The 25,528-nt window shown below is 35.6% G+C and overlaps 1 protein-coding gene across 5 annotated transcripts in view; it reads right to left on the reverse strand.

The window, feature by feature from the left end:
- Nucleotides 1-25,528, reverse strand: part of LOC124366176 — a 39,649-nt gene that overhangs the window by 11,641 nt on the left and 2,480 nt on the right. For 3 of the 5 annotated variants that reach the window (XM_046822530.1, XM_046822532.1, XM_046822531.1), the window contains exons 2-4: nucleotides 14,349-15,869; nucleotides 5,448-5,580; nucleotides 4,772-4,845 (exon numbers count right to left, since the gene is read on the reverse strand). In XM_046822530.1, coding sequence (XP_046678486.1) covers nucleotides 4,772-4,845; nucleotides 5,448-5,580; nucleotides 14,349-15,853 — 1,712 coding nt within the window. In that variant the 5' untranslated portion in view covers nucleotides 15,854-15,869. Of the gene's footprint in view, nucleotides 1-4,771; nucleotides 4,846-5,447; nucleotides 5,581-14,348; nucleotides 15,870-19,826; nucleotides 21,178-25,528 lie in introns of those variants that run through there. The other 2 variants (XM_046822533.1, XM_046822534.1) reach the window with 2 other exon arrangements.

The following is a 25,528-nucleotide window of genomic DNA, read 5'->3' on the forward strand; positions in this document are numbered from 1 at the left end:
TATCAAATAACATAAACAGAATTTGTAAACTATTCTGAGTTTAGTGTTGCTCACTCTACCTCAATTGAAGAAATGTGTTAAGGTGCAGAATGCTCTTTCCTGAAGTCATATCTGAAGAGCCTTCTTTATTGTTGTTGGATTTTGGTTCTATCTCCTCTTGCCGGGAGTTAAACATCTTCGAGTCCAGCATAGGACTGGTTTATTAAAACAGAAGTTCTATCAAAGGGTATTTTGAAGTTTTATTACAAGTCATGTGCTGTACTTGTGTATATCTTAGTTTTTAAAGCTGCCTTGATTTATGCAGAAAAGGATTGTTTCAAGAATGTAAAGAGAGTGAACATAAAATAGTTTATATTGTATTTCAGTCCACAGATATGTCTTGCACCTAGTCCTTTTAATATTCTAATTGTGTTTTTATGTATAGCTAGAACTAAAGTCAATTACATCTTAAGATCCAATCCAAGATGCAATATCCCAGATGGCTCTCGAATAATGCAGTGGTCCTGGTTGCATCTCTTTGATGTTGCAACTATGTTTTTATTCTTTGTAGGGAAAACAATGAGTTTAGCTTCATGCACAAGGTGTCGAATTGGTGGTTTCACATGTTTTTTTTTTCAATAATAATTCCAATATATTTGATAATGTCGGATCCTTCCAATCCAACACTATAAATAAACCGAAAGTTCTGATAAATTGGATTTATGCCTTTCCACAGTCATTTGTTTGGTCTTTTTCTCGGTCACTCCCCCATCACAGGCGGTGGAAGAAAGTTACGAATGTTGAGTTAAGCTCCAGTTCACCTTCCTCTTTCTTGCAGCATCTGAAATCTGGTGCTATCGTAGACTTGACTCCTGAAATCTGGAGTCATGTTCATCTAAAGGGATCCAAAACTAGTTGGTGACGAAGAACAAGGAAACTCAAAACAAGCACTTTGCATTGCTTCAACCTGATGAGACAATGAGAACACCTGATGAGACACCTAGTTTGCACTACATTCTGTAGTCTTGGTGTCTCTGATATCGAAACAATGCAAAGAGTTTGTTTCAAGCTTCTTCACTGCCGACTCTTTTTGGATCCCTTCAGATGAACTTGATTCCAAATTTCAGAAGTCAAATCTGCAACAGCATCAGATTTCAGATGCTGCACGTAAGAGGAAGGTGAACAGGCGCTAAACTCAACAATCGCATCAAGTTGTTGATAACATCAAAGTACTGTTTCTCAGATATTGTTCAGGCCCAGAGAATGTAACAGCTAGTGATGACAGCACTTTTTGCTCTAACCATTCAGGAGGTACTCGTCCATGGAGAAGTGTTACAGGAAGTAAATCAAATCCATCATTCATTTATTTACTATGCCCCAAACTTCTCACCTGTCCTGATAACAGGATTTCATACAATTAACTTGGGCCAAGTCATAGGATATGCTAATATCACTTACCTGCTTCTCAACAAGCTTGTCAGTTATTTCAAAAATCAATATTCTGAGTTCCAAGTGAAACAATGTGCTAGATTTTTTTTAAATGACAGAAAACCACTTGCTTTAGAATCTTCAGTTCTGAGATTTCCAAGGGCACAAAATAGATAGTCTCATATTGTAAACTGACTGCTTGGAAGGATTTTAATCTAAATGTTCATATTGTGGGGCATAAAGATTATAGTTTTGTGGTTCTTCTCAGAGCATGATTGTCATCCTCATTCTCGATACCCAATACAAATCTTAACAGAACATCGTGTATTATTTTAGTTAGAGTTTAACTCAGTTTTTTTTTTTTTTTTTTTTTTTTTTTTTTTTTTTTTTTTTATGGAGAGACCGATCCCCTTTTAAGCTTTATTCTGTCCGTCCTCATGGGCCACTGGCCTGTGCGATCATATTTGTTGAAGATGTTTCATGTAAGCCAACAAAATCTTCAAAATCCTCAAAATCCTCATTGATATGTATAACGCTCAAGGATACCTGTTCTTTGGTTAAAACTTCTGTTGCTTTGTCCACTATTAAGGCAAAATATTCATCTTACTTTATTTCACTCCTTACTTTCTGCATCAAAAAGCTAGAATCTCCATTTCATTTTGGTTATAGTGAGAAAACCACAATCTCTTTCTTAGGAGAACTCTTTTACTTCAGGGATATCTTTTGTCCTAAGCCGTGAAAGTGAGTGGCTAAATACTTAATCGAAGACACAATACTGATAGGAGCTTTTTGTGCATTTAGCATTTGAGAATTTGCTTGACTAGATAACGGAGCCATAGTTGAAGTTTGATTAAAAGCCATTAAATCTGTGCATGTATCTATGTGGATTTGAAAGTCATATGTAAAAAAACAACACTGACTCAGCACAGATCCTTGAGGAACTGCAGATGACTGTCACACCAACCTTGATAATCTTGTTTTGGAGCAGCTTGAGTCTGATGACGAAGTTAAGGAATGCATGAGCCTCTTTTTATCTATACCACCAGATAATGAGACAGGCTCATCTTTGGACCTGGACCTCAACTGCGGCAACGATCGGTGCATGAAATATTATGTTTATAATGTATTTTATCACTATACACTTTTCTATAGATTTCAAGAACTTTCTGCAAATTTAACAGATAAATTCTGCATTCACAGGTAACAAATTCGCTAAAAACAATGAGATAAATTCTGGTAAACCAAAGTGAAAATACAGAGTCGATGTACGACGTGTGCAAAAAGTATCGTGAATTTTGAATTTTCGCGGGTTACGTATATTCGAATTTTGATTTTTTTTGGCGTTATGTTGGTACATATGTCTCTCACTTATGTTGACAAGTTCGGCCATTTTGAATGTTCAGTTAATTGTTGACAGCTGCTTTGCTTGCACGTGTTTTGGTTCGTCTTCGGTTTTTACCTATTCAAAAAAATGGAACAAAAAACCTGTATCAAATTTTGTGTGAAAAACGAAATTTAGTGCTCGGATGCATTCCGAATATTGACTGTGGCATACGGAGAAGCTACTTTGGACAAAAGCAATGTTTATCGGTGGTACAAAATGTTTTCAGAAGGCCGAGAAGATGTGAATGACGAAGAGCGTGCCGGACACCCGAGCACTTCAACAACAGACGAAAAAATTGATGAAGTGAAGAAAATGGTATTGGCCAATCATGGAATCACTGTTAAGAGAAATTGCCGAGGACCTAGGCATATCAATTGGCTAGTGCCATTAGATTTTAATAGATAATTTGGGCATGAGACGGGTCGCCGCAAAATTCGTACCAGAATTGCTCAATTTCGATCAAAAACAGCATCGCATGAACATTGCTAATGAGATGTTGGAATCTGTCCACGACGACCCGAATTTGCTCCAGAGGGTCATAACTGGTGACGAATCGTGGGTTTATGGTTATGACGTGGAAACCAAAGCTCAATCATCTCAATGGAAGCTGCCGCACGAACCAAGACCGAAAAAAGCATGCCAAGTTCGGTCAAATGTGAAAGTTTTGCTTACAGTTTTCTTCAATTGCAGGGGCGTGGTGCATCATGAGTTCTTGCCACAAGGTAGAACGGTGAATAAGGAATATTACCTGCAAGTTATGCGCAATTTGCGTGATGCAATCCGCCCGAATTTGTGGAAAAACAAAAATTGGCTTTTGCACCACGATAACGCCCCTGCTCACATATAGCTGCTTGTACGCGACTTCTTGACCAAAAACAACACACTAATGATACCGCAGCCACCGTATTCCCCAGATCTGGCCCCCTGTGACTTTTTCTTGTTCCCGAAACTGAAGAGGCCCATGAAAGGACGACGCTATGCCACGATTTACGAGATAGAGACGGCATCGAAGGAGGAGCTGAACAAGTCACAAAAAAATGATTTTTTGAAGTGCTTTGAAGATTGGAAAAAACGTTGGCACAAGTGTATAATATCCCAGGGGGATTATTTTGAAGGAGACAAAATAGATATTCACGAAAAAATAAATAATTTTTGAAAATACACAAAATTCGCGATACTTTTTGAACACACCTCGTACACACGTGTTTCCCTACTTCTGCCTACTGTTTTTGGGAATCTTCGTGTGAACGTGACTCCAGATTACAGGAGTTAAGTCTATGACAGCGTCAGATTTCATATATTACACTACAAAGAAGGTAAACATTGACAATGAATTAACCTTTTCTAGGTTATGTGTATAAAACTTAATTGATCTGCTGTACTTTGGAATTGAGTCTAAAACATCATAATGCATTCAACTGTGCACCTGATGAGACAATAAGAGTACCTATTCACCTAGATTATACTACATTTTATAGTCTAGGTGTCTCTGATGTTAAAGCAATGCAAATAGATCATTTTGAGCTTCTTTGTCGCTTACTTTTTCTTTTTCTCTTTCTAAGAACAAGACTCCAGATTTAGGAGTCATGTCTATGGCAGCATCAGATTTCAGATGCTGTATTAAGGGGAAGGTAAACTAGAGCTAAACTTAACATTCAAATTTTTTTATATTATTCTAGAATTACATAATTAAAAACAGTACACTAGTGCCTATCTTATACATAAATTTCATCTATATGGAATTGCAAGTTTCTTTTTTATGAATTTTCAATATTCAACAACAAATTGCCAAATTGTTGAAAAGTGCCAAAAACTGGTACAGTTTTTATTTTCATTTACATAAATACAAGAAGTTATTATTAGTAAATTATTTACTTTATATGTCTAAACATATACAAACAAGCTATATTTAACTACCGTTATTTTTGCTCTACTGGTTAGTTTGTGGTTAAAACAGTAGAAAAGTACATTTTTGCTTACTTGAAAAGCCCAGGAGATTCTTTCATTTTTAAATGACGTCTCATGGCCTCGATGGAATAATAATCATCCTTCATCTGAAAATAAACAATACATATTCATGGGTTTTCATTCACAGTATAGTAATACGAGGTGTGGCTGGAAAATAACTAGATTAGTATTGGTGGAGCCACAGAACGAATGCAATAAGGCTGAATATCGTACGTCGTAAGCAGTTAACCCTTTGTCTCTGCGTCAGAAAAATGTTGAGTATCTAGGAAGAACAGCGTGTGAACATTAAATTTCTTATCAAACATGAGAGATCTACTAGTGTAATGTTACAAGTGTACAGTGATAACTGTTGATCACAAACACAAGTGTTTGGGTGGTTTAAAAAATGTTGGAGAGCGAGTAATGAAGTTTGTAGAGGGGGAGGGGAGGGCAAATGAGTATTTTATTTTAGAAGAGTTCTTGCCGGCCCTACTTTATCGCTGACTTATGATCCGAACCATAGTTTTGTTTGCCGTGCTTTTGAAAGAGTACCTTTACCAGTTAAATACAGTAGTTTGGGATATCCAATCGCTTCAGATTTAGTCTTCTATGGGCCATGTTCAGGTTTTACAAACCACTGGAAAATTATGTTTATATCTATGATAATGACTTGTTTCCAAGTCTAAACCAAATTTACAATGTGGAATACCTTAAGCGTGTAGCACGTCATGGCAAGCCTGTTGATCAAGTCTACACCAGCTCGTACCCTTGGCTCCTTTAAGTTGCCAGACAGTCCTGCCGCTCGGACTAACATCATCCCATTCAATCGTATCGTGCAAAACCTTCACAGGAAAAACCACAATAGTAACTTCATGTATTACAAAGTTTCAACCTATAAAATCTTACTACTACAGTGCTAGCAAAATGTATCATATTAAAATGTTTTGAGATAGAACCTTACATTTAAAGTTCTAGTTTTTATTCACATATTAGATCTGTTTACATTTACACAACATTTTTTTAATCATAAGTTTATACATTTTCCTACCCCATTTATATTTTCTTTAACATCAAACCATTCTCTCTATATTATTCACTCACAAGAACTAACTAAACTAATTAAGGCCTAAATAATTGTGTAGTATTATTGAAAGTATTGAATATAGTTATAATATGATATAAAACCTCTAAAAGTACAAGTTTACTAAGATACATATGAAATCCTGGTTAAATAAATTATAAGTATACATCATGTCATTTTCTGTCTTTAAATTTTTGTTAAGGGGGCACTCCTTGGCTAACAATTTGAAAAGTTGTATTTGTTGTTTTATTTTGTTTTACAGATCTGTCTGATTGATTTTTATATATCATACTGTACCGTAGTTGATATATAAGTAATAGTATAAAGTATAAGTATAATTGATATATATATAAAAATATATATAAATTTACATTGTCCCTGTAAATTGATTGTATTGTAATTAACAACATCTGGTAATGGTTTACATTCATGACACTGGCGCAGGCGTACAATTAAGAACACCGTGAAAGACTAACAGCCATACAATTATACGGAGGGAATATTTTGTAAAAAGGAATATCCTCCAAGAGCTAAATGCCTCGCGGGCTGAAATTGTTATTAGATGGAAGGAGCAGGTAGCAGTTCTATTAGTGAATCAGAGCCAGCCAACCACAAGATCAACGAGGCCGCCTCATTTCACCGGCCGCCTGGTCATTGGGGAAGCTGCACCTCGACTCCTCGCCTATCACATCCCTCCGCGATGGCTACATCTGGACCCATACTGGACATCGGACTACCCTACCACATCATCCTTTGGACTACAGACCACGGCCTCCACGTAGTGATAAGTACAAAAGATTGTTATTTAAAAGTGTGAATGTGGAGGGAAATTATTTTATTTAGTCTGGGATGTGTGTTTTAATGGTTTAGGTTCCTACCGTGATTTCAGCTTCGGGGTACAGAAAATATGTACCATAGTTATAATTATTATGCTGAATCGCGGTAGGAAGTAGGCTCTTTTGTTAACTAGACGCGGTGCGTGGACATTGTTTGTTGGTTAGACCGGTAAATCAGCTGATCGAGATGTCTACGGTGATACGTTCCCGAGCCAGTTGGCTTGAGAGAGAGAAGGCAGTCTTGGAGTGTCGACGACAGCGTACAGACGTCCAGTTGAGAAGCAGTAGTTCTTCCTCTAATCCTTTACTTTGGGATCTAGAGTAAATTTTTACCGGGTGTAATTTAAATCAAGTTTTAATTTTGTTTAAGTGCGTATTAGTTTCCTTTCAGCCTCCAAAGTCTTCAAAGTAGTAAGTCCCTTACCAGCGTTTAGTTAATATCTTTTATTTTATACAGTTGTGATTAAATTTCTAAAGTTTCCCATATTACAGAGTCTGAGAATTAATTCAATTTTGAAGTATTGTAAATTAGATTTTGATCGTAAAGTTAATATCAATTTTTGTGTTATTTTGATTTTAAATATTTTGAGAAGAGAACTTTTATTTTATTTTGTTAATTTAAACCATTTTGGAGAAGTATAAGTTTTAGTTTCATTTTTATTTTGATCAGACTCTTAATTAGATTTGATCGATTGTGAGAAGTTTTTTGAAGAAAATCAAATCAAAACTTGTAAACTTTGTTAAATTTTTGGGTGAACTTTAAATCGGAATAAATTAAATATTTCCGAAAAGTTGTTCTGATTTGTAGAATATTAGCTCCAAAGTCAATTAATATATGTACTATAATAACGGTACAATACATTAAAAAAATAAATATGCAAGTTGGCTTTAAATAAAAAAAAATCATTTTTAAAACGTATATGATAAAAATATACTTCTTTTTTATCCTTGTCTTATCCTGTTAAACAGTGTTGGCTTTCCTTATTATGCAGCACCAATAATTCACTGCCCCATATCCTCAGTGTTCAGGCCTAAGTATTTTATACTTTTTTGACATTTGTAATTGGTTTGAGATCTTCCCCTTTCCCTCAATTATAACCATAGAAAGGCACTTTTCCCCCACTTAATTGTCAGGCCTTTTTGTTATGGGTCTGAGCCTTAATTCTGATATTTCGTCAGTTATGGTTACAGCTTTTTCTTATTTATTATGTGCTTTATCTAAGGGGAGCAGATCACTTAGAAATTGAATTTTTATGTTTTCGTTTGTTATAGTTTTAGATAACTTGAGATTTCGTCTTTAAAATTATATATAACACAATATCAGCGTTTACTGTCACGAACACCGCAGTTGCCAGATTGGACTTTTTGTGCAAGTAGTGTTCATTACCTATTTCATACAGTACGCAAGTTATAGGGATAATGGGATTTCAGACATTTGCCACTGTTATATGTTACAAAATGTATAATAAAAATAACAATAGCAAATGTCTGAAATCCCATTATTCCTTCAAATCTTCCATCATTAATAGCAAACTTAAAAAGAACAGGTTTGTGTTGAACTGTTTATTATGGTGACACTGAATATTGGCTGATCAATATTATCTGTGCTATCAAATGATACAGAATGTTTTTGGTTGTGTTAGAATTTGAAAACCCACAGAAAATTCTCTCTGATGGAAAAAGAATTGGTGGACAAGGCCGGCTAACTGAGCATGCCATTGATAAAAGAAAAGTCTCCTGTGGTCTAGCCCAGGGCTGCCCAACCTACTGCCCGCGGGCCGAATCCGGCTCGCGAGTCAGTTTTATATGGCCCGCCTTGTTGCCAAAACAACCAAATTTGTTTACAAGCATTTGAAATATTAAATAAATAAAAATTTTGAGAACCAAGCAGTCCAGCCGATTTCACGTAGAACGAGCCTTATTCATTTGGTGGAGTATGAGTGTTGAAATAAGTAAAGTAGTTGCAGACAGATTTCACTGACTACGGTGGTGGCTGCCGGCTGGCGAATAGAGCGCGCGTAAAGCACGGCACAGCGCGCGGTTGCAGCGACGTAACCCCTACCCAACTCAAGGTCACCACTCGCCACGTAATTTGTATGTCCTAGTATCCTAGTAGGATTAATTAAAATCAATGTATTCAATTTATTGGTGACTTTTTTATTGTTCCCTCAGAATTAGAGCAAACATCCAAAAGTCTGGGTTTATATTTATTTCTACTAAAAGAACCTAAAAACATAATATATTATAAACCTTTACCTAACAACTAATAAATAAGAAGAAATTACAATAATCAGGAAACAAGGGCCAAATAACCTTAAAACTCATATTTTGCACAAGATTTCTGGAACAAACCCTGGGCAATACGTTTTGTTTGGGGTTCCAAATTCCCTGGGTTGTTGGCCCACTTGGCCATAAAGGCTTTACAATGTGGCCCTTGGGTAAAAAAGGTTGGGCACCCCTGGTCTAGCCTATCAAGAGAAATGCTAAAATAGGATTTGATGCTATGAAATCTACGAGGGGTTTTAGAAAAATAAGGTTCCCATGATTTTTTTAAATAGGCAGCTCTATATTTCTACTTAGTGTTATACATCAATTTAAAACTTAAAAGTTAAGCTATTTTTCCACATAATCACCGTTTCTGTCCAAACACTTTTGTAGACGATGCTTAAAAATTTCTATCCCCATGTTGTAGAATTCTGCCGCCAATCCTTTGAGGAATTGACTAAACTCTTCCTTGACTTCATCATCATCGGTACTGAAGCGTTGGCCACCCATGTTCCTTTAATTTTGGGAATAAGTGATAATCACTTGGGGCTAGGTCTGGGCTGTTGGAGGGATGGGGCACAATAGTCCAGCCAAAATTTGTCAACAGTTCTTGAGTTTGACGTGAGACATGAGGTCGAGCATTGTCATGGAGAAGTCTCACACCACTGGACAAGCTTCCTCTACGGCGGTTCTGAACCGCGAGTCTCAGTTTTCTTAATGTGTCTTAATGTTTTCCCATAAACCTCGATTCACTGACGATGAATTGCAATAGGTGAAATCTGTTTTGCATTTAAAAATCGTATCACAGCACAAATTTTGCATCTGGCGGTAACAACGATAGGGAACTCCATCTTCGAAGGCAGCTAGGCCGGCACTGTTGGACGTAGCGAGGCGCGAATGGTATGGGTAGAGAGAGGGACAGCTGATGAGTAAGACAGTGTTGCCAGATTTCTCCCAACATATCGCATTCTGTCTTGGCGGCATAGGGAACCTTACTTTTCTAATACCCCTCGTATAATGACTAAGTTAGTTTTATTTTTTTTTAAAACTGTTTACTATTATTCCGTATTTTAATTTTCTCATATTTTACAATTACAAAACTTGTAAATACAGGTGAACAAAGATTCTATAATTTATTCATGTTCAACTATAGGGTTAATGAAAAATGTCTGCTCTCCTCAAGTGTTACTCCCCCTGGCCATTCTTTGGTGCTGTAAATTAGTGCTATTCTTACTGCCGTTTTGTACATCTTGCATTCAATACTTATTAGCATTTCAGCATCACACAGTGCCTCTGTGAGAGTACACCACTTCACCATTCAGATGTCGTCCTCTGTGTTATGTCTGCTTTTGTAGAGCCATCCTTGGATAGATCTTAGGTACTTGGAAGTTTTAACCCTAGCGAGATCTGTGTTATTAAGCGTGATGCCTGAATTAAGTGAAGCATTGAAATTGAAGTTACAGAATACAAAATCAGTCTTTGTCCCATTAATACGATCCTGTATTTGCAAGTGGCCCGTCTGCCCGGCCATTGGTGGTGGTTCAGAAGTCACCTTTAAGCCGTTGGTCCCCAGATTGCATTGGAGAGGCCTTAATAGTCCTAACTTCACTTGGTAAAATAAGACATTCTTTGACTTTGAATATGCAAATAATTTTATTCCAAGGGCTCTCTCTATTTTTGAAGTCTTCCTGTAGTACTTGTATTATTTTAATAGAACTACATAATCCGTGTACAGGAGATTCCATGTACCTGGTTTTAGGATTTTTACCATTAGATAATTATGACTGCATTACCATATTCACAACGATGTGTATCCATCGGGTACACGCGATCTTACACAACAGCTGTCATGTACCTGATCAGATACACAATGGGCTCTCGTAAAACACGTTGTGCACCCAATAGGGTACCTATACATACTATGCAGTTTTATTGCTTTTCTATAGTATGCCTGTCTTCGTAGTTTGTTAAATGTGATCCCACGGTTAACTAAATACCTCAGACTATCGTGTACCCTGTCAGGAGCAGCATGATTGTTTAATTTTTGAGGTACCCTTGTGGAACACAGAGAAGCATTGAAAAAACATATTGAAACTAGTGAACCCAGCTTGCTTCACCAGGCTAAAGCTTAATTTAGTAATAACTAAACTAAATATTAAGCATAGCATATTTCATTAAAGTTTAAAAAATAAATTCTAATATTCATTTTCTCCGTGGAAAAATACATGTATGTACAAAATTTCATGACAACAAGGCGGAAGCCGATACATTGCAGCACCGCCTGGTGGCGAATTCAACAGCTTTATTTATATCTGAATTATAAAACATAAATATTATAATTGTTTCTGCATTTTAAAATATTCCAGGTAACTTTTCCAATCTTTCTCTTCATATAAACCTTCCTTAGATTTAAATTAATATTTCACAAGAATTAGCCGAATTGGTCAAGCTGTTCTCAAGATTCGCGCTTACCAACACATTTTGTGACACACTGTTATTTATAAGATAGTATTTCTTTTTTTAATATTAATATCTTATTTTTTTGGTGAGTTACATCAATGGAAAATTACATATACATACAAATTTTTATAATGATCGGTCAAATAGTTTGAGTCTATCAAAGCCATATATACAAACATCCTCCTTTATTTATATTTATATGTGTATTATATTATATGTATATATATATGAATATGTACATATTCATTTAAGTAACCAAACTTACATATGATCTGAAGACCAAATATCTGTCAAACGACTTTATATTGTATAAAAAAAATGACACATTATATTATAAATAAAAAATTTAAATAGTACTTCGAACTTCTACCATCGTTGTATGTTACAAAAATGTATTGTTTACAAAAAATATAACAATAAAAATATCTGAAAGCCTATTATTCTTCAAAACATTCCAACATTAATCACACCAAAATTACATGTCTTTACACTATTAAATTCTAAATTTTTCTGTGAAATAAAATATACATTGGTTTATAATACTTACATATTATACTTTTCTGGAGGAGTAAAAATCTCCCATAAATGTTCTGATACTACAGGGAATTTGAACAGCCAGTTCTAGGGTTAATAGTCTACCTGCAGTTATTATCAATAAGTTTTTAAAAAAACAAGCCAACGACAGGAAAAAAGGAATATGATCTCCTACTGAAGAACCTTAAAAAGGAAACTGCAATCCACTACATTGCCAATGCAGAGAACCAAACCAGAGCAGTCTGGCAAATAATAAACAATAACCGCTACAGCAATAAATCTCAAAAAAATTATATAAAATCTATTTTATAGACATAGAAGGCTCAACAATAACAGACCCCCAAAAAATAGCTGAACACATGAATCACTTCTTTGCTAATGCTGCAGAACAAGTTCTATCAAAACTCCCAACAAGCACCTTTGAAAATACCCCCCACAATCCATGAGAGTGAGTTTGTGTCTCTTGAAGAGGGCTTTAGACCAACAAATAGAATGGAGATAGACAAAACAATATCATTTTTAAAATCAAAACCATCTTCTGGGATAGATGAGGTCTCATCAACGATCCTGAAACACTGCAAAACTGAAGTGATAACCCGATAATTGACGTAATAAACAAATCTTTCCAACAAGGCATTTTTCCCTCTCAGCTTAAAACACTCTTTAGTTATCCAAAGTACAAGAAAGGACCCACCTCTCTGGCCAGCAAATACAGACCTATATCTCTCATATGTACCCTATCCAAAAATTTTTGAAAAAATAGTACTCAGTAGGTTGCTCAATCATCTAGAAAACAACAGTCTTCTAACCAACCGCCAACATGGCGCTTTAGGAGAGGCAAGTCCACCAATACAGCCATAAATTGATTTAGTGGAAACTATCATTGATGCATCTGAAGAAGGGGCCACAACAACTGGTATCTTACTTGACTTTAGTAAAGCTTTTGACAGCCTGAGCCACAAACATCTCCTAGACAAATTGAAAGCTCTAGGAATAAGAGGAGTAGCACATCAGTGGTTCCAGAGCTACCTCAGTGGAAGAACACAAATGACTAAATAACTCAAGTAGTCAACAATAGGTGTCAAAAATTTAGATCCACACAAGCACAGATAACAAGAGGAGTCCCCACAGGGATCTGTGCTTGGCCCTGTACTATTTATTTTATACACTAATGACATCGTATCCACGCTACAGGACAACTGTGAAAATATTCCTCTACGCTGACGACACCTGCCCTCATTGTGTCGCACAAGATGTTAAAGAGCTGGAAATTAAAGCCTACATTGCTGCCCGTATAGCCAAACAGTATAGTCAGGAAAATGACCTTGTTCTGAACGAAGAGAAGACACAGCAGCTTTTCTTTGGCCCACAAAGAAGGAGTGCCCTCGAGCTACCCAATGTCCTCAACATATAAAGAGGCTAAATACCTTGGGATAACCCTAGACAGTGACCTCAATTGGAAACCCCACGCAGACCAACTGTGCAAAAAACTTAGCACTGCCCTATATGTAATTAAGCGACTCAAACAAATCAGCAACACAGAAACCTCAAGAACAGCTTACTTTGCACTATTTGAGTCCCAAATGCGCTATGGGCTGACTGTATGGGGGTTTTCATCTCTGCGAAATCTACACAGGGTACTGCTTCTTCAAAAAAAAGGCAATAAGAATAATGGCTGAATTGGGTTTTTCGGGACTCTTGTAGAGGGGTGTTTAAGAGATTGAAACTGCAGACAGTTGCCAACCTGTACATCGGTGAGGTAATCTATGCAGTTAACAAAGGACTCGTCCAATTCTTGGATACACATCCTTATAACACTAGGAACAGAGCTAACTACAGACTCCCAGCACATCACCTGACTGCCTATGAAAAAAAACCGTCCCTATATCGGGGCTAGACTCTTCAACATCCTTCCACCAACGCTGAAAGAACAAAAAAGCAACAGGAACTTTAAAGAAGCTCTTCTTGACTGGCTGTTGGACAAGGAGTTCTACTCTGTTGAAGAATGCCTGCAGATAGGAAGACCTTCTCACTGATGACCACGCAACTCAAGTTTAAAAACTCTTGACGCCATGACTGAACTCCATGTTTATGTCAATAAAGATCATTTGTATTGTATTGTATTTAAGAATATAGATTTTCATACTTAACAAAAGAAACTACTTGAAAATACATTGTACCAGCGTCTTTCTTATTGGATTTGATTACTCAATTTAAAACACACCCTTAATAATAATTCAATTTTATTTCTGTGGGGCATTTCATTTTCAATGAAAACATCAGACCCACATATAACTGGAATAAATCACTTTTATTTCAGTTATGTGTGTCTGATGATAATTTCAAATAAATTTTATAAATAATTTATTTTCCTTGAAACTTTTGTATTTAACTGAAGCACTATATACTTATACAAGTTAAAAAATATACTTACTTCACAGTTTTATCTTCCTTTTGGTATCCATCCTCAACTCGCACACTACCAAATTTATTTGATCTTCTAAAGGACTCACAAATTATAACAAATGGATTTTTCTCTTTGACGCCTTTCTTTTTATAAAAGAAGTAAATAACCAGCCCTTCAAATATTTTTCCCAACTCTTCAGGTTCTGGAGGATATTCTGTGTATTTTTTTATCAAAGCCGAGTCTAGTGTAAAGGGAATACTTGTCTCACAAGCATCCATTTCATATTCTTCATCACTGTCTCCTGCTTCTTCTTCCCATTCCACTTCGTCTTCCACACCATTATGTTCTATAAGAGAATCTTCTATTTTAACATTTTGCTCCTCCAGTTGATTATCTTTAATTTGAACACTTAATTCATGTGGTTTCTTGTTTAAATTTTCCACTTTAAAAGTTTGTTTTCCTTGCTGATATTTATCATTGAAATTAAATTCCCTTATAGTATTTGGTTGTGATCCATAAAATGAGTTCATTGTATTACTCTTTTTAGACTGTATGAAGTTACTTCTTGGTTGTGAACTATTTCTACTTTGAATAAGACCTTGGTTCCTCCAATTATGATATGTTGACTGACCTCTAGTTTGGTTTGAACTTTCCATTCCTCTATATTGCATAATACAACTACTACCAAAAGATCGCCTCTGTAATGGCTCAAATCTGTTTGGAAGAAATTCAGTATCACGTGATGTATGAGATTCTTGATAATTAGTTATATCATCATATTGTGGCTTGCTATACTCTCTTGGCTTTTCGTTTCTAAAGTCTGATCTTTGCGAAACACTTGAACTTTCTTGATCGAAAATATTCACAGGATTTTTTTGTTGACAATTATCAGATGGAATATCAAACAACTTTGTGAGAGATCCCTGAACATGTCTTTGAGATTCTTGAGATGAATATCTTTCATTTCTATGAGGTTCTGAATCAAATCTACCTTGATTAGGTCTTATTCTTTGTTGATTTGGTCTTCTATCAAAAAGCTTTTGAGAGTCCCTAAGTCCACTCCCTCTATAAAGCATTGGAGGCTCCTCAAGTAAGCTCTCTTTATAACGCTTTGGAGGCTCTCCAAGTATGCTCTCTCCATAACGCTTTGGAGGCTCTCCAAGAATGCTTTCTCTATAACGCTTTGGAGGCTCTCCAAGTATGCTCTCTCTATAATGCTTTGAAGGCTCGCCAAGTATTCTCTCTCCATAACGCTTTGGAGGTTCTCCAAGTATGCTCTCTCCATAACGCTTTGGAGGCTCTCCATGTGTGCTCTCTCCATAACGGTTTGGAGGCTCTCCAAGTATGCTCTCTCCATAATGCTTTGAAGGTTCTACAAGTGTGCTTTCTCCATAACGCTTCTGAGTTTCTCTAAGGCTCTCATTAGGGAAACCTTGTCTTTTATCATTATGTTCAAAGTCAAACAGATTAGATAATGATTGTCGGTAAACTCCCAGGTAGTTTTGATGTGAGAAACCGCTCCAATTGGACATAGTTTCATGTAGTTATCTTCACATGCAACATAAAAAAGAAAGGTTGAAACAATCTGAATAAGTGTTTAAATACTATCAGTTACTAAGCTATATAAAAGCTATCTATAACCCCTTTGTGTACTCTCTATTATAGATAGAAAAGACAAAAAGACCACTATTTGTGAGAGTCACAGAATACAAACACAATACAAGAAAAGAGATAGTGGAAACAAATGTTATCAGCTTTAATTGTTTTAAAATAGCTACATGAAGTGGAGTAAAGCCAACCTAGTTAAAAGTATTTTCTTCAAATGAAAATGACAAGGCCATTTGTAAAATTAGCACATCAACCACTAAGTCAGATTACTTTGGCTTATAATAATAATAAAAAGTAAAATTAAGCAACCAATAAAATTTGGACCCACACAATAACTTTGTGATCTAAAACAAACAATAGGAATATAAAAGTAAGGCGTACCCATTTCTCCACCACCTACGGGCCGACCCATTTAGTTTTTGTGATTTTCCTTTTACAAGCTGCTCGATTACCCAGGTTGTAATCGATGGAATTTCAGTCTTCTCTAATCTATCAAGGTGTGTGCATCAACATGTTGCAGCTGTGCTCTTGTAATATATAGTGGTAGTTCATTTATCTTCTCATGACTTTGGTGCTGGGTCTCAGATAAATTTTTCGTTTTATAATTACAATTTTTCTATTGTCAAGTATGCTTTGATGTGTTAGGCAATTTTGAATATTAGGTCATTATTAACAACTTTTATCATTCTTTCACTTCTTTCGGTATCTCTTATAGATTTCAAGATCGCGCCCGTCAAAGTTTTGAAATAAGAATGGATATACTTCAATATTTATTCATCATAGTAAAAATAAACTTTTAGAGTTCTTAGGTATTTCACGTTTGTTATAAATTTCTGCATAATAGATAGTATCATTGTGGGAATAACAGTGAACACATGATTGCCATAATTTATAGCCAATTCAAACTGAACACACACACACACACACACACGCACGCACGCGTGCACACACACACACACACATTGCTTGTATAAGTTCTTTTGCAACTATCAACTAAAGTTTGTACTTTTGTATTATCCAGAGGCTATTTTTGGAAGAGATTTTCTTACCAGGCACCTAAAAAAACTACATTATTAAAGAGAACAGACTTCATTTTACTTACTGTGAAAATTACATGTTATGAAAATCGGTTCTTGTTTCCTACCTCCCTAAAAGAAGCATTGTCAGCGAGATGGAGGCCACTCTGTCTCTATCTACTACCTCATATAGGATATAAAATTAGGACCTATTTTTACATTTTTTTTTAAAATAACATTTTATAAAAATTGTAATTGGTCTTGAAAACAAACCTAATTATGTAAAGTAATTATAAACTGTTTACAGCTTGGAAGTTACATTGCATACCTAGTTCATAAAGTAAGCGTGATACACGTTTAATGCAGTTTTGACTCAACCTTCATGCATTTCTAATAACAAATTAGGCTTTATTTAGTTTATTGTGTAATATGTCCATGTTGGGGGTACCATTTTACATTGTTATTTAACGTTATGCCCAAAAGCTTTGTCGTTTGTTCGTCAATTAAAGTACTGTACTGCATGTTCAGTGACAATTCATAATGTTCTAAATGTTTTGTATACTGTGAATGTTTAGTAAGCTTTTTAATCACAGTTTATATGAAGGCTATTTGAATTGAATCGATTCGTCAAATCTTTTAATGTCTGTCTGTATTGCTATTTCAAGGGTTGTTCTTGTTTTTTTTGTCTTATCCAATAGTGTCATCACCAAATACAATTAGCTTAGTATTACCATTATTGGGGTTTGTGACATTCACATAATATTAAGTATAATTGTGGTCCCATTTTTGACTCTTGACAAACAGCCATTAGGTACATCTATCCGTAGGTTCTGTAAATATTATTAGTCCTAACCACTTGAAACCGAACAATTGATCTAACAAAATTATGACTTTAACGTTATTAAGTTATCCTCTAAACAAAACTATACCCCAGTGATTCCAAATTAAATTTTTCATAGAGCTCCAAATACCAGAAGTCATTTTGTCTGACCCCTTTAGTAACATTTATTCGTAGGTTTGAACAAAATGTTTAGTGCTAATAATATAATAATTAAAACTAAATAACAATGTGAATAAACTCAAATTTTATTTGTTTTGTTTCTTTGCTTTAAAATAATTAGGGTCACTTATAAAACAATAACTGAAAAATCTAATTTCAATAAAGTACAATTAACAAGACATTTACTATAGGAATAAAGTCATAAAGTCATTTATTCATCATTCAACAATTTACAAAATTGTAATAGATTTTGTCAGAACAGTACATACAGTTATCACTTAGGCCTATTTAACCTATGTTAAAATTACATGAAAGGTACTCATTTAAATTATAAGATGGGTTTTTGAAACAAGCGTCTTAAATTGGTAACAAATTTTGCAAATGGCATTCCCCTTAATGACACAGGTAACTTATTAAAAAGTGTAATGCCAAGTGAAGAGTGATAGCTCGCAGTTTTGGTAAGCCTACATCGAACCAGATCAAGTTTATCCACATTCGTAGTCTCATATTGGTGTATATCACCTCTTGATCTATACGAAACAATATTTTTCTTTACTAAAGCTAAAACTTCAAATATGTACAAATTAATTACTGTAAGGATATCAGTTTCAACAAAAAGAGGTTTACAATGGGCTAGAGATTCAGAATAAGTAAGTATTCTCAGAGCTCTCTTCTATAACATCAAAACCTTTTCCATACCAGTTCCATTTCCCCAGATAACAAGGCCATATCTAATAATGCTCTCAAAATAAGCAAAATATGCCATTTTCAGGTACGTTAAAGTGACATGTTTTCTTAAATTAACTAATAAATATATTACTCTGCTTAATTTTTTACAAACAACATCAATATGTACATTCCAACTTAGCCTAGAATCAATATGCAATCCGAGCAAGACCACAGAAGCATCACAGCCCTCAGGAATATTATTTACAGATTTAAGGGTAACATACAAGTGCTTGGTTTTGTCAGAATTTAAAAGAAACCATTGGCATCAAACCAGGAGATTGCCTGTGTCAATGAATTATTTACAGATGTAGCTAAGGGTGTTGTGTCATTTGAGTTATTACGACTTAACAAAGTAGTATCATCAGCATACATAGTAATGTGACAGGGAATATTACTACTTAGGTCATTAATCATTACCAAAAAAAGTACAGGCCCCAATACAGAGCCCTGAGGTACGCCAGCTGTTACATAAGCAGTATGAGAGGATTTATCACCTATATGTACAATTTGTCTACGATTTTCTAAGTATGATTTGAATATAGCTAGTTCTTTACCATGAAATCCACAGTACTCTAATTTCTTCAACAATATATCATGCCTTACCACATCAAAAGCTTTGGTCAGGTCACAAAGCGTGACTTGAGCATCGCAAGCATCTTCCAAAGTTAGTAATAAATGGCCTACTAAGGTATCAACAGCTTGAGTAGTAGATCTGCCAGTTCGAAAACCATATTGATCATTACAGAAAATATTATTAGTTTCGAAATATTTACATACCTGATTTTTTAGTACTTTCTCAAATATTTTTCCTATAACAGGGATACAATATATAGCCCTATAGCTATTTGGCAGATGGTGCTCTCCTTTCTTATATACAGGTACAACTCTTGAGATTTTAAGACAATCAGGAAATACCCCTTCTTCTATACAACGATTTATACAATAAGACAGAGGATAAGCTATAAATTCACTCACATTTTTAATTAAATCACTAGATAGGCCATACACATCTTTCGATGAGGATTTATTCAATGATAATATTAACCCATGCACATCTTCAGTTGACACAGGAGAGAACTCAAAGCGAGCACTTAGGCCTAAGCTGCCGGCATTGTCTAAATAGGCAAGAGAACTATTCATGGACGCACTTACTTTGGCACTTATTTCTTCGACCGAAGAGATGAAGAAGCTGTTGAAGTCATCAGGGGAGATGTCAGGAGCTTTACCACAGCTAGTAGTCCTCTTCTGGGCTTTATTAATAACAGTCCACGCAGCCTTGCACTTATTCGTTGACCCTTCAATAAAGTTCTCATTACTATGTTTCTTTGCTTCCCTTAAAGCACATCTGTATTGTTTCTTCATTAATTGCAGCTGATTGAAAATGGCATTATTTCCAGTTAGGTCAGATATATTTCTGTAAGCAAGTATGCGGTTCTTCATAACTTCTAACTGAGGTGTATACCATGACTTATCTTTACTTGATTGAACTCTACTATTTTTACTGCCTTGTATGAGTGGAAAACAAGTTTCAAATATATTTAAAATATGTGACAAAAACATTTCAATTAAGTCTTCAGCAGATACATAGGAATAAAGAAAGTCCCAATTCACAGAAGAGATTAAGGTTTTAAAGTTAAGAATTTTCAGAGGAGTGATTGCCCTGAAAGACACAGGGAGACAGTTCAACAGCTTTACGAGCAGAATTACCTTTGCTGTGCCAAAAAGAAAAAATGCAAAGGTGCAGAGCATCATGGTCAGAAACTTCTGGCTTGAAAACATTTATGTTGTACTCATGAGGTAGGTAGTTAGTTGTAATGTTGTCAAGGCAGGCCTTTCCTCTTGTAGGCTTATTATTAATGCAGTAAAGATTAAACCGTCTTAACAGGTTTAAAAAGCTAGTAACTGATACTTTCTTTGTTAAAATATCAAACTCAGAGTTGAAGTCACCACATAGAATTAGTTTGCATTTAAGCCGTACCAGGTATGTGAGCATCAATAAAAGCTACTCTGTAGAAACAAGTCTGTATTTCCGTACGGTGATCTATAAAGAGACACAATAATTGTGCTTGAGCCTAATAACTTGATACCAGTTGCTTCAAAACTTAGTTCAATACAAAATTGGTGTAGATCGATAGGTTCATAGTCAATCTTATTGTGCAGCATGATCATGACACCACCTCTAATCCGATTCTCTCGACAAAAACAATTACCCAGAGTGAAGTCTTCAGGTATATAAAACTTTACTTCATGATGCCTTAACCAATGTTCACTTAGACACAACACGTCAAATTGATAATTGCTTAGTAAAATTTCTAGGTCTTCAATTTTGTGTTCCAAACCTTGAATATTAAGGTAGAACAAATTACAGTTAGGCCTATTTTGGTTGGACACCGGTACTAGGTTGGCAATATAATATATATAATAATATAATAACATTTAAGTTCCTTCAAATCACGCACATACATTTCCAATCAGTACTTTCCCAACCTCAGATTACGTCCCAGATTATCCAAATTTTCTGACATCAGACAATGTTAGACGATCTCAAATGTGATCTGAGGTCGGGTAAGTACCGATCAGAAATACAGGCAGAAATACATTAGTGCAGGCTTCAGTGGCCCAGACATCTGACAAAAGAAGAAAACATCCCTCGAGATAGTGCTTAAATTCTCGCTCAGATAAAGCGAGTGCTCGTAAATGTCGACTTTAACTTTTTATATTTTTAATGAATACATATGTTATAGTTCCTTTATTATTTATGATATTGTCACTGTGTATAATAAAATAGTTATTTTATTTTCAAACATGATTGTTATTATGACTATAGACACATTGATAACGATTAATAGTATCATATTTAATATTAAATGTTACGTATTGATGATTATACTAATCAATATAAAAAGCCGTGTCTTTTATAATGAAAACTTGTGTTAATAATGAAAACTCATATTTTGCAATATAGATCATTAACCTAATTTCACCCACCTTTTACCCACAAACATAAAAGTAAGATTAATTATGGAAAGAGGGGTTTATTTTTATTTATTACAAACTGTGTACATTATCATAGAGAAAAGTACATGAGTCATATTCATATGTGTCTTCCTTCCTTGAAGTTGGGCTTGTTGTCCCGTCCCAGTCATGGTGCGTAGATCTCATTGTCTTGTAGGGGTTCTCTTCTCCAGTTCTCAAATTCTTCTATGGAGTAGAAGGGTCTTTCTAGGAGCCATTTGACTAGCAAGTTCCGCATCTCCTTGGTACAGTTAGTGTTTTTTATTTTTTCGGGCAGGATGTTCAAGAATTTGGTCCCTCTATAAGTTGGCTGCCTTTCAAAGAGTGCCAATCTGTGTTGTGGTAGGGTATAGTGGCTGGCTGTTCTTGTGTTGTGAGTGTGCACATTGTAACCTCTTTCAAGTTCTTGCTTGATGGCATACATTACTGTTTCTATTATGTATAGAGAAATGACAGTTAGTATTTTATTTTGCTTGAAAGCTCTGCGACAGTGGTCTCTTCGATTGAGTCCAGCCAGTATACGGACTGCTTTCTTTTGTAAAATTAAGACTCTTTGCATGTTTGATTTTGAGGTGGCACCCCATACTACTATCCCATATCTTAAGTGTGCTTCGAGGAGTGCGAAGTAGGCTGTCCTGACTGTGTCATCACCACTTATTTGTTTCAACCTTCTTAGTACGTATAGAGCTGAGCTCAGCTTCCCACATAGCTCGTTTACGTGAGGTGTCCATGATAATTTGTTGTCAATGGTTATACCTAGGTACTTAGCCTCTTCAGCCCTCAAGAGTTCTGGCAGTGGGACTACTTCATCTTTTCTTCGTCCAAAGATAATCTGTTGGCTTTTCTTCCTGTTGAGGACAAGGTCATTTTGATGACAGTATTTTTCTGTTTTGTTAAATACATCAAAAGACTCAGCTTCCAGACGGTCAGGTTCACAGTTTCTGTTCAAGAGCACAGTGTCATCTGCATACATCAGTGTTTTATAGAGTTCGTCTAAGAAGGAAGGGAAGTCACTGACAAATAGAATATACAGGATAGGTCCTAAGACCGATCCTTGCGGGACTCCTCTTTGTACGCTTTGGTGGTTTGAAATTATTGTTTGGGTTGTTCCATTACAGGTTGTTCTGATTGCTACAGCTTGGGTTCTGTGTTTTAGGTAGCTTGCAAACCACGTCAGTGATGTTCCCTTTATTCCCAGTTGTTGTAATTTTCTGATTAGCATTTCATGGCTTATGCTGTCAAAAGCTTTACTAAAGTCAAGAAACACTGCTGTTGCTGTGTCCCCAGCTTCTATTGCTTGTATCAGATATTCAACCAGGTTTATTGTGGCAGTAGTTGAGCGGCCTTTTATGAAACCATGTTGATCTTCTGGTAGTAGGCTGTTTCTGATGAGGTGGTCCAGCAATCTGACTAGCACAATTTTTTCAATTACCTTGGAAAAAGTTGAGAGCAGCGATATTGGTCTATAGTTTTCTTCTTTTGTTTTACTTCCCTGTTTGTGTTTAGGATATATTTTAGCTTGTTTTAGTTTTGTGGGAAAAATGCCTTGAGTGAGAGATTTGTTTATTATATGTACTAGTGGCTTTGTCGTTTCCAGTTCACACATTTTTAATATTTTTGAGGATATGTCATCCAGACCAGCAGAGTTCTTTGACTTTAATGATTTGATGATTTTTCTTACTTCTGACGGATTTGTTGGCCAGAGTACTAAGTTCTCAGGTGTTATCTGGGGGTCTAGTAGTACCTCAGTGCTTCTGTGGTTGTTTGACTGAGAGGTCAGTGTTTTGTTTGCTATATTTACAAAAAAAGTATTTAGTTGGTTTGCAATAGCTTCGGATTCTGTTATTATATTACCGTTTATTTCCAATTTAGAGAGTTCTGCTGTTTTGGTCCTGTTGTTCTTCTCTTGATTTATTGATTTCCAGATAGCTTTTGCCTTGTTGTCAGAGTTCCTAATGAAGTTGTCAGTTTGATGTTTCCTAGATTGTTTAATGTGCAGGTCATAGTCTCTTTTCTTAACGGTTGCGTCAGTTTTTAGTTCAGCTCCACCTGTTCTTAGGTATGCTTCTTGTGCTTTAATGAATCTTTCTTTCTTTATTTTTAATTCAGGGTCCACTGGTATACAGGTTTTATTCTGGTTCTTTTTTCTAGTCTTGATGTATGGGCACGCTCTGTTCAGGTTGTAGGTAATTGTTTCAATAAAGTTGTCATAAGCTGCATCTGCATTGTCCGACAGTAGAACATCCTCCCAGTTTTCTCTCCCAATCAGGTTTTTAAAAAGTCTTAGGTTTCTGTCATTCAGGTGTCTTTGTAGAATAATCGTTCTTACATTTTCTTGTCTTGTGATATTTAAGGTACAAAGTTGTCCTGTGTGGTCAGAGATATGTGCATGAAGAACTTCTGCCTTGAGGTTGTCATTCGGTATATTTGAGCAGACCATGTCTATAGATGTAGCACTGTGGGGAGTTATTCTTGTTGGTGGAAGAGCAGTCCTTGTTATGTTGTACTCTGCTAGTAGTTCGAGTTTCTGTTGCTTTGTGTTGAGTGTTAAACAGTCTACATTGATATCACCCATAACAACCACAGTACTATTCCATTCAGGAATTGTATTCAGGACATTTCCAATTATTTCTGTTGCAATTTCAAAACTGTTCTCTGGTCTGTATATTCCAATAATATAGTAGTCCTTCTGCAAGATAGTTATTTTAATAGCAGCTAGTTCACATACTAGTTCAAGGCTGTAGTGTGAGACTTCTAAACACGTTGCTTCCTTTTCAAGCTTCTCGTTTACGTATATAGCAACACCTCCTTTAATATGGTTTTGTCTACAGTAGTTTGAAGTTAATGTGTAGCCTTGAAGCTTGGTGTTTTCCAAATTGCCTTTCATTAGGCCATGCTCTGTAATAATGACTACATCTGGTGTGATTTCTGTAATAAGTTCATTTAGGATATCTATTTTATTTGAAAGCCGGTCTGCGTTTTGATGAAATATTGTTAGTTTTGTTTGTGGGATTTGAGAGTTACTGCAGTTGATGAGTGTTTCTGTTAAGTGGTTTGTTAACCCCTCCACCACCTTACTACTATTGTTGGGTAGGGTACGATAAGCGGACCCGGTTTTTTATGTATAAATTGGCAAACGATATTACTTAATCATAACCACCGATATAATCAATCGATACTGATATTTTGAACAAATAACTTAAATAATCTATATCATCAGCTGTAAACACTTTCAAATAATAAAGGTAAGGTAATATTACAATTTTGCATAAGTAACATCTGATTATTAAAAATGGTAGTCAATTTCAGAAAACTACACGACATTGCTTTGAAAGATTGAAAGATGTTTTACCTGGCTTCAACATGTTGGACTCGTACAGAAAAATCCATTATGTGAAATTTGTGGGAAAGAAACAACTGTAACTGTGAGAGGAGCAAATATGGTAGTCTTCAGTTTTCCTAATTTTGCTTATAATAATTTGTTTCATCACTGTAAATATTGGTAATTGTCACATTAACGGCCAGAGCGGCAAACTATGAGTTTCGTGTTATTAACTTATTGGAATCGTCCTACAGAACAAAACAATACATAAGGTTTGACGGGGTGGAAATGAGAAATAACAAAGTTCTAGAACATAAAAAATGGAACAACTTTTCAAGCGCGGAGCAATATTTCCATGTTCTACATCCACATCGGGCATCACGTGACCTTTTGTGACCATGATTGTCCATGATTCAACCCCATGGACGAGTGCCTCCGGCCATCAGCGCCGGCTTCGGTGCTGCCCTGCGCTGATGTCAGTGAAAGAAAAACATCGGTACTTTGGGATTATACCGAC

The sequence above is a fragment of the Homalodisca vitripennis genome, chromosome 7, assembly GCF_021130785.1.
Source record: "Homalodisca vitripennis isolate AUS2020 chromosome 7, UT_GWSS_2.1, whole genome shotgun sequence".
NCBI lineage: Eukaryota > Metazoa > Arthropoda > Insecta > Hemiptera > Cicadellidae > Homalodisca > Homalodisca vitripennis.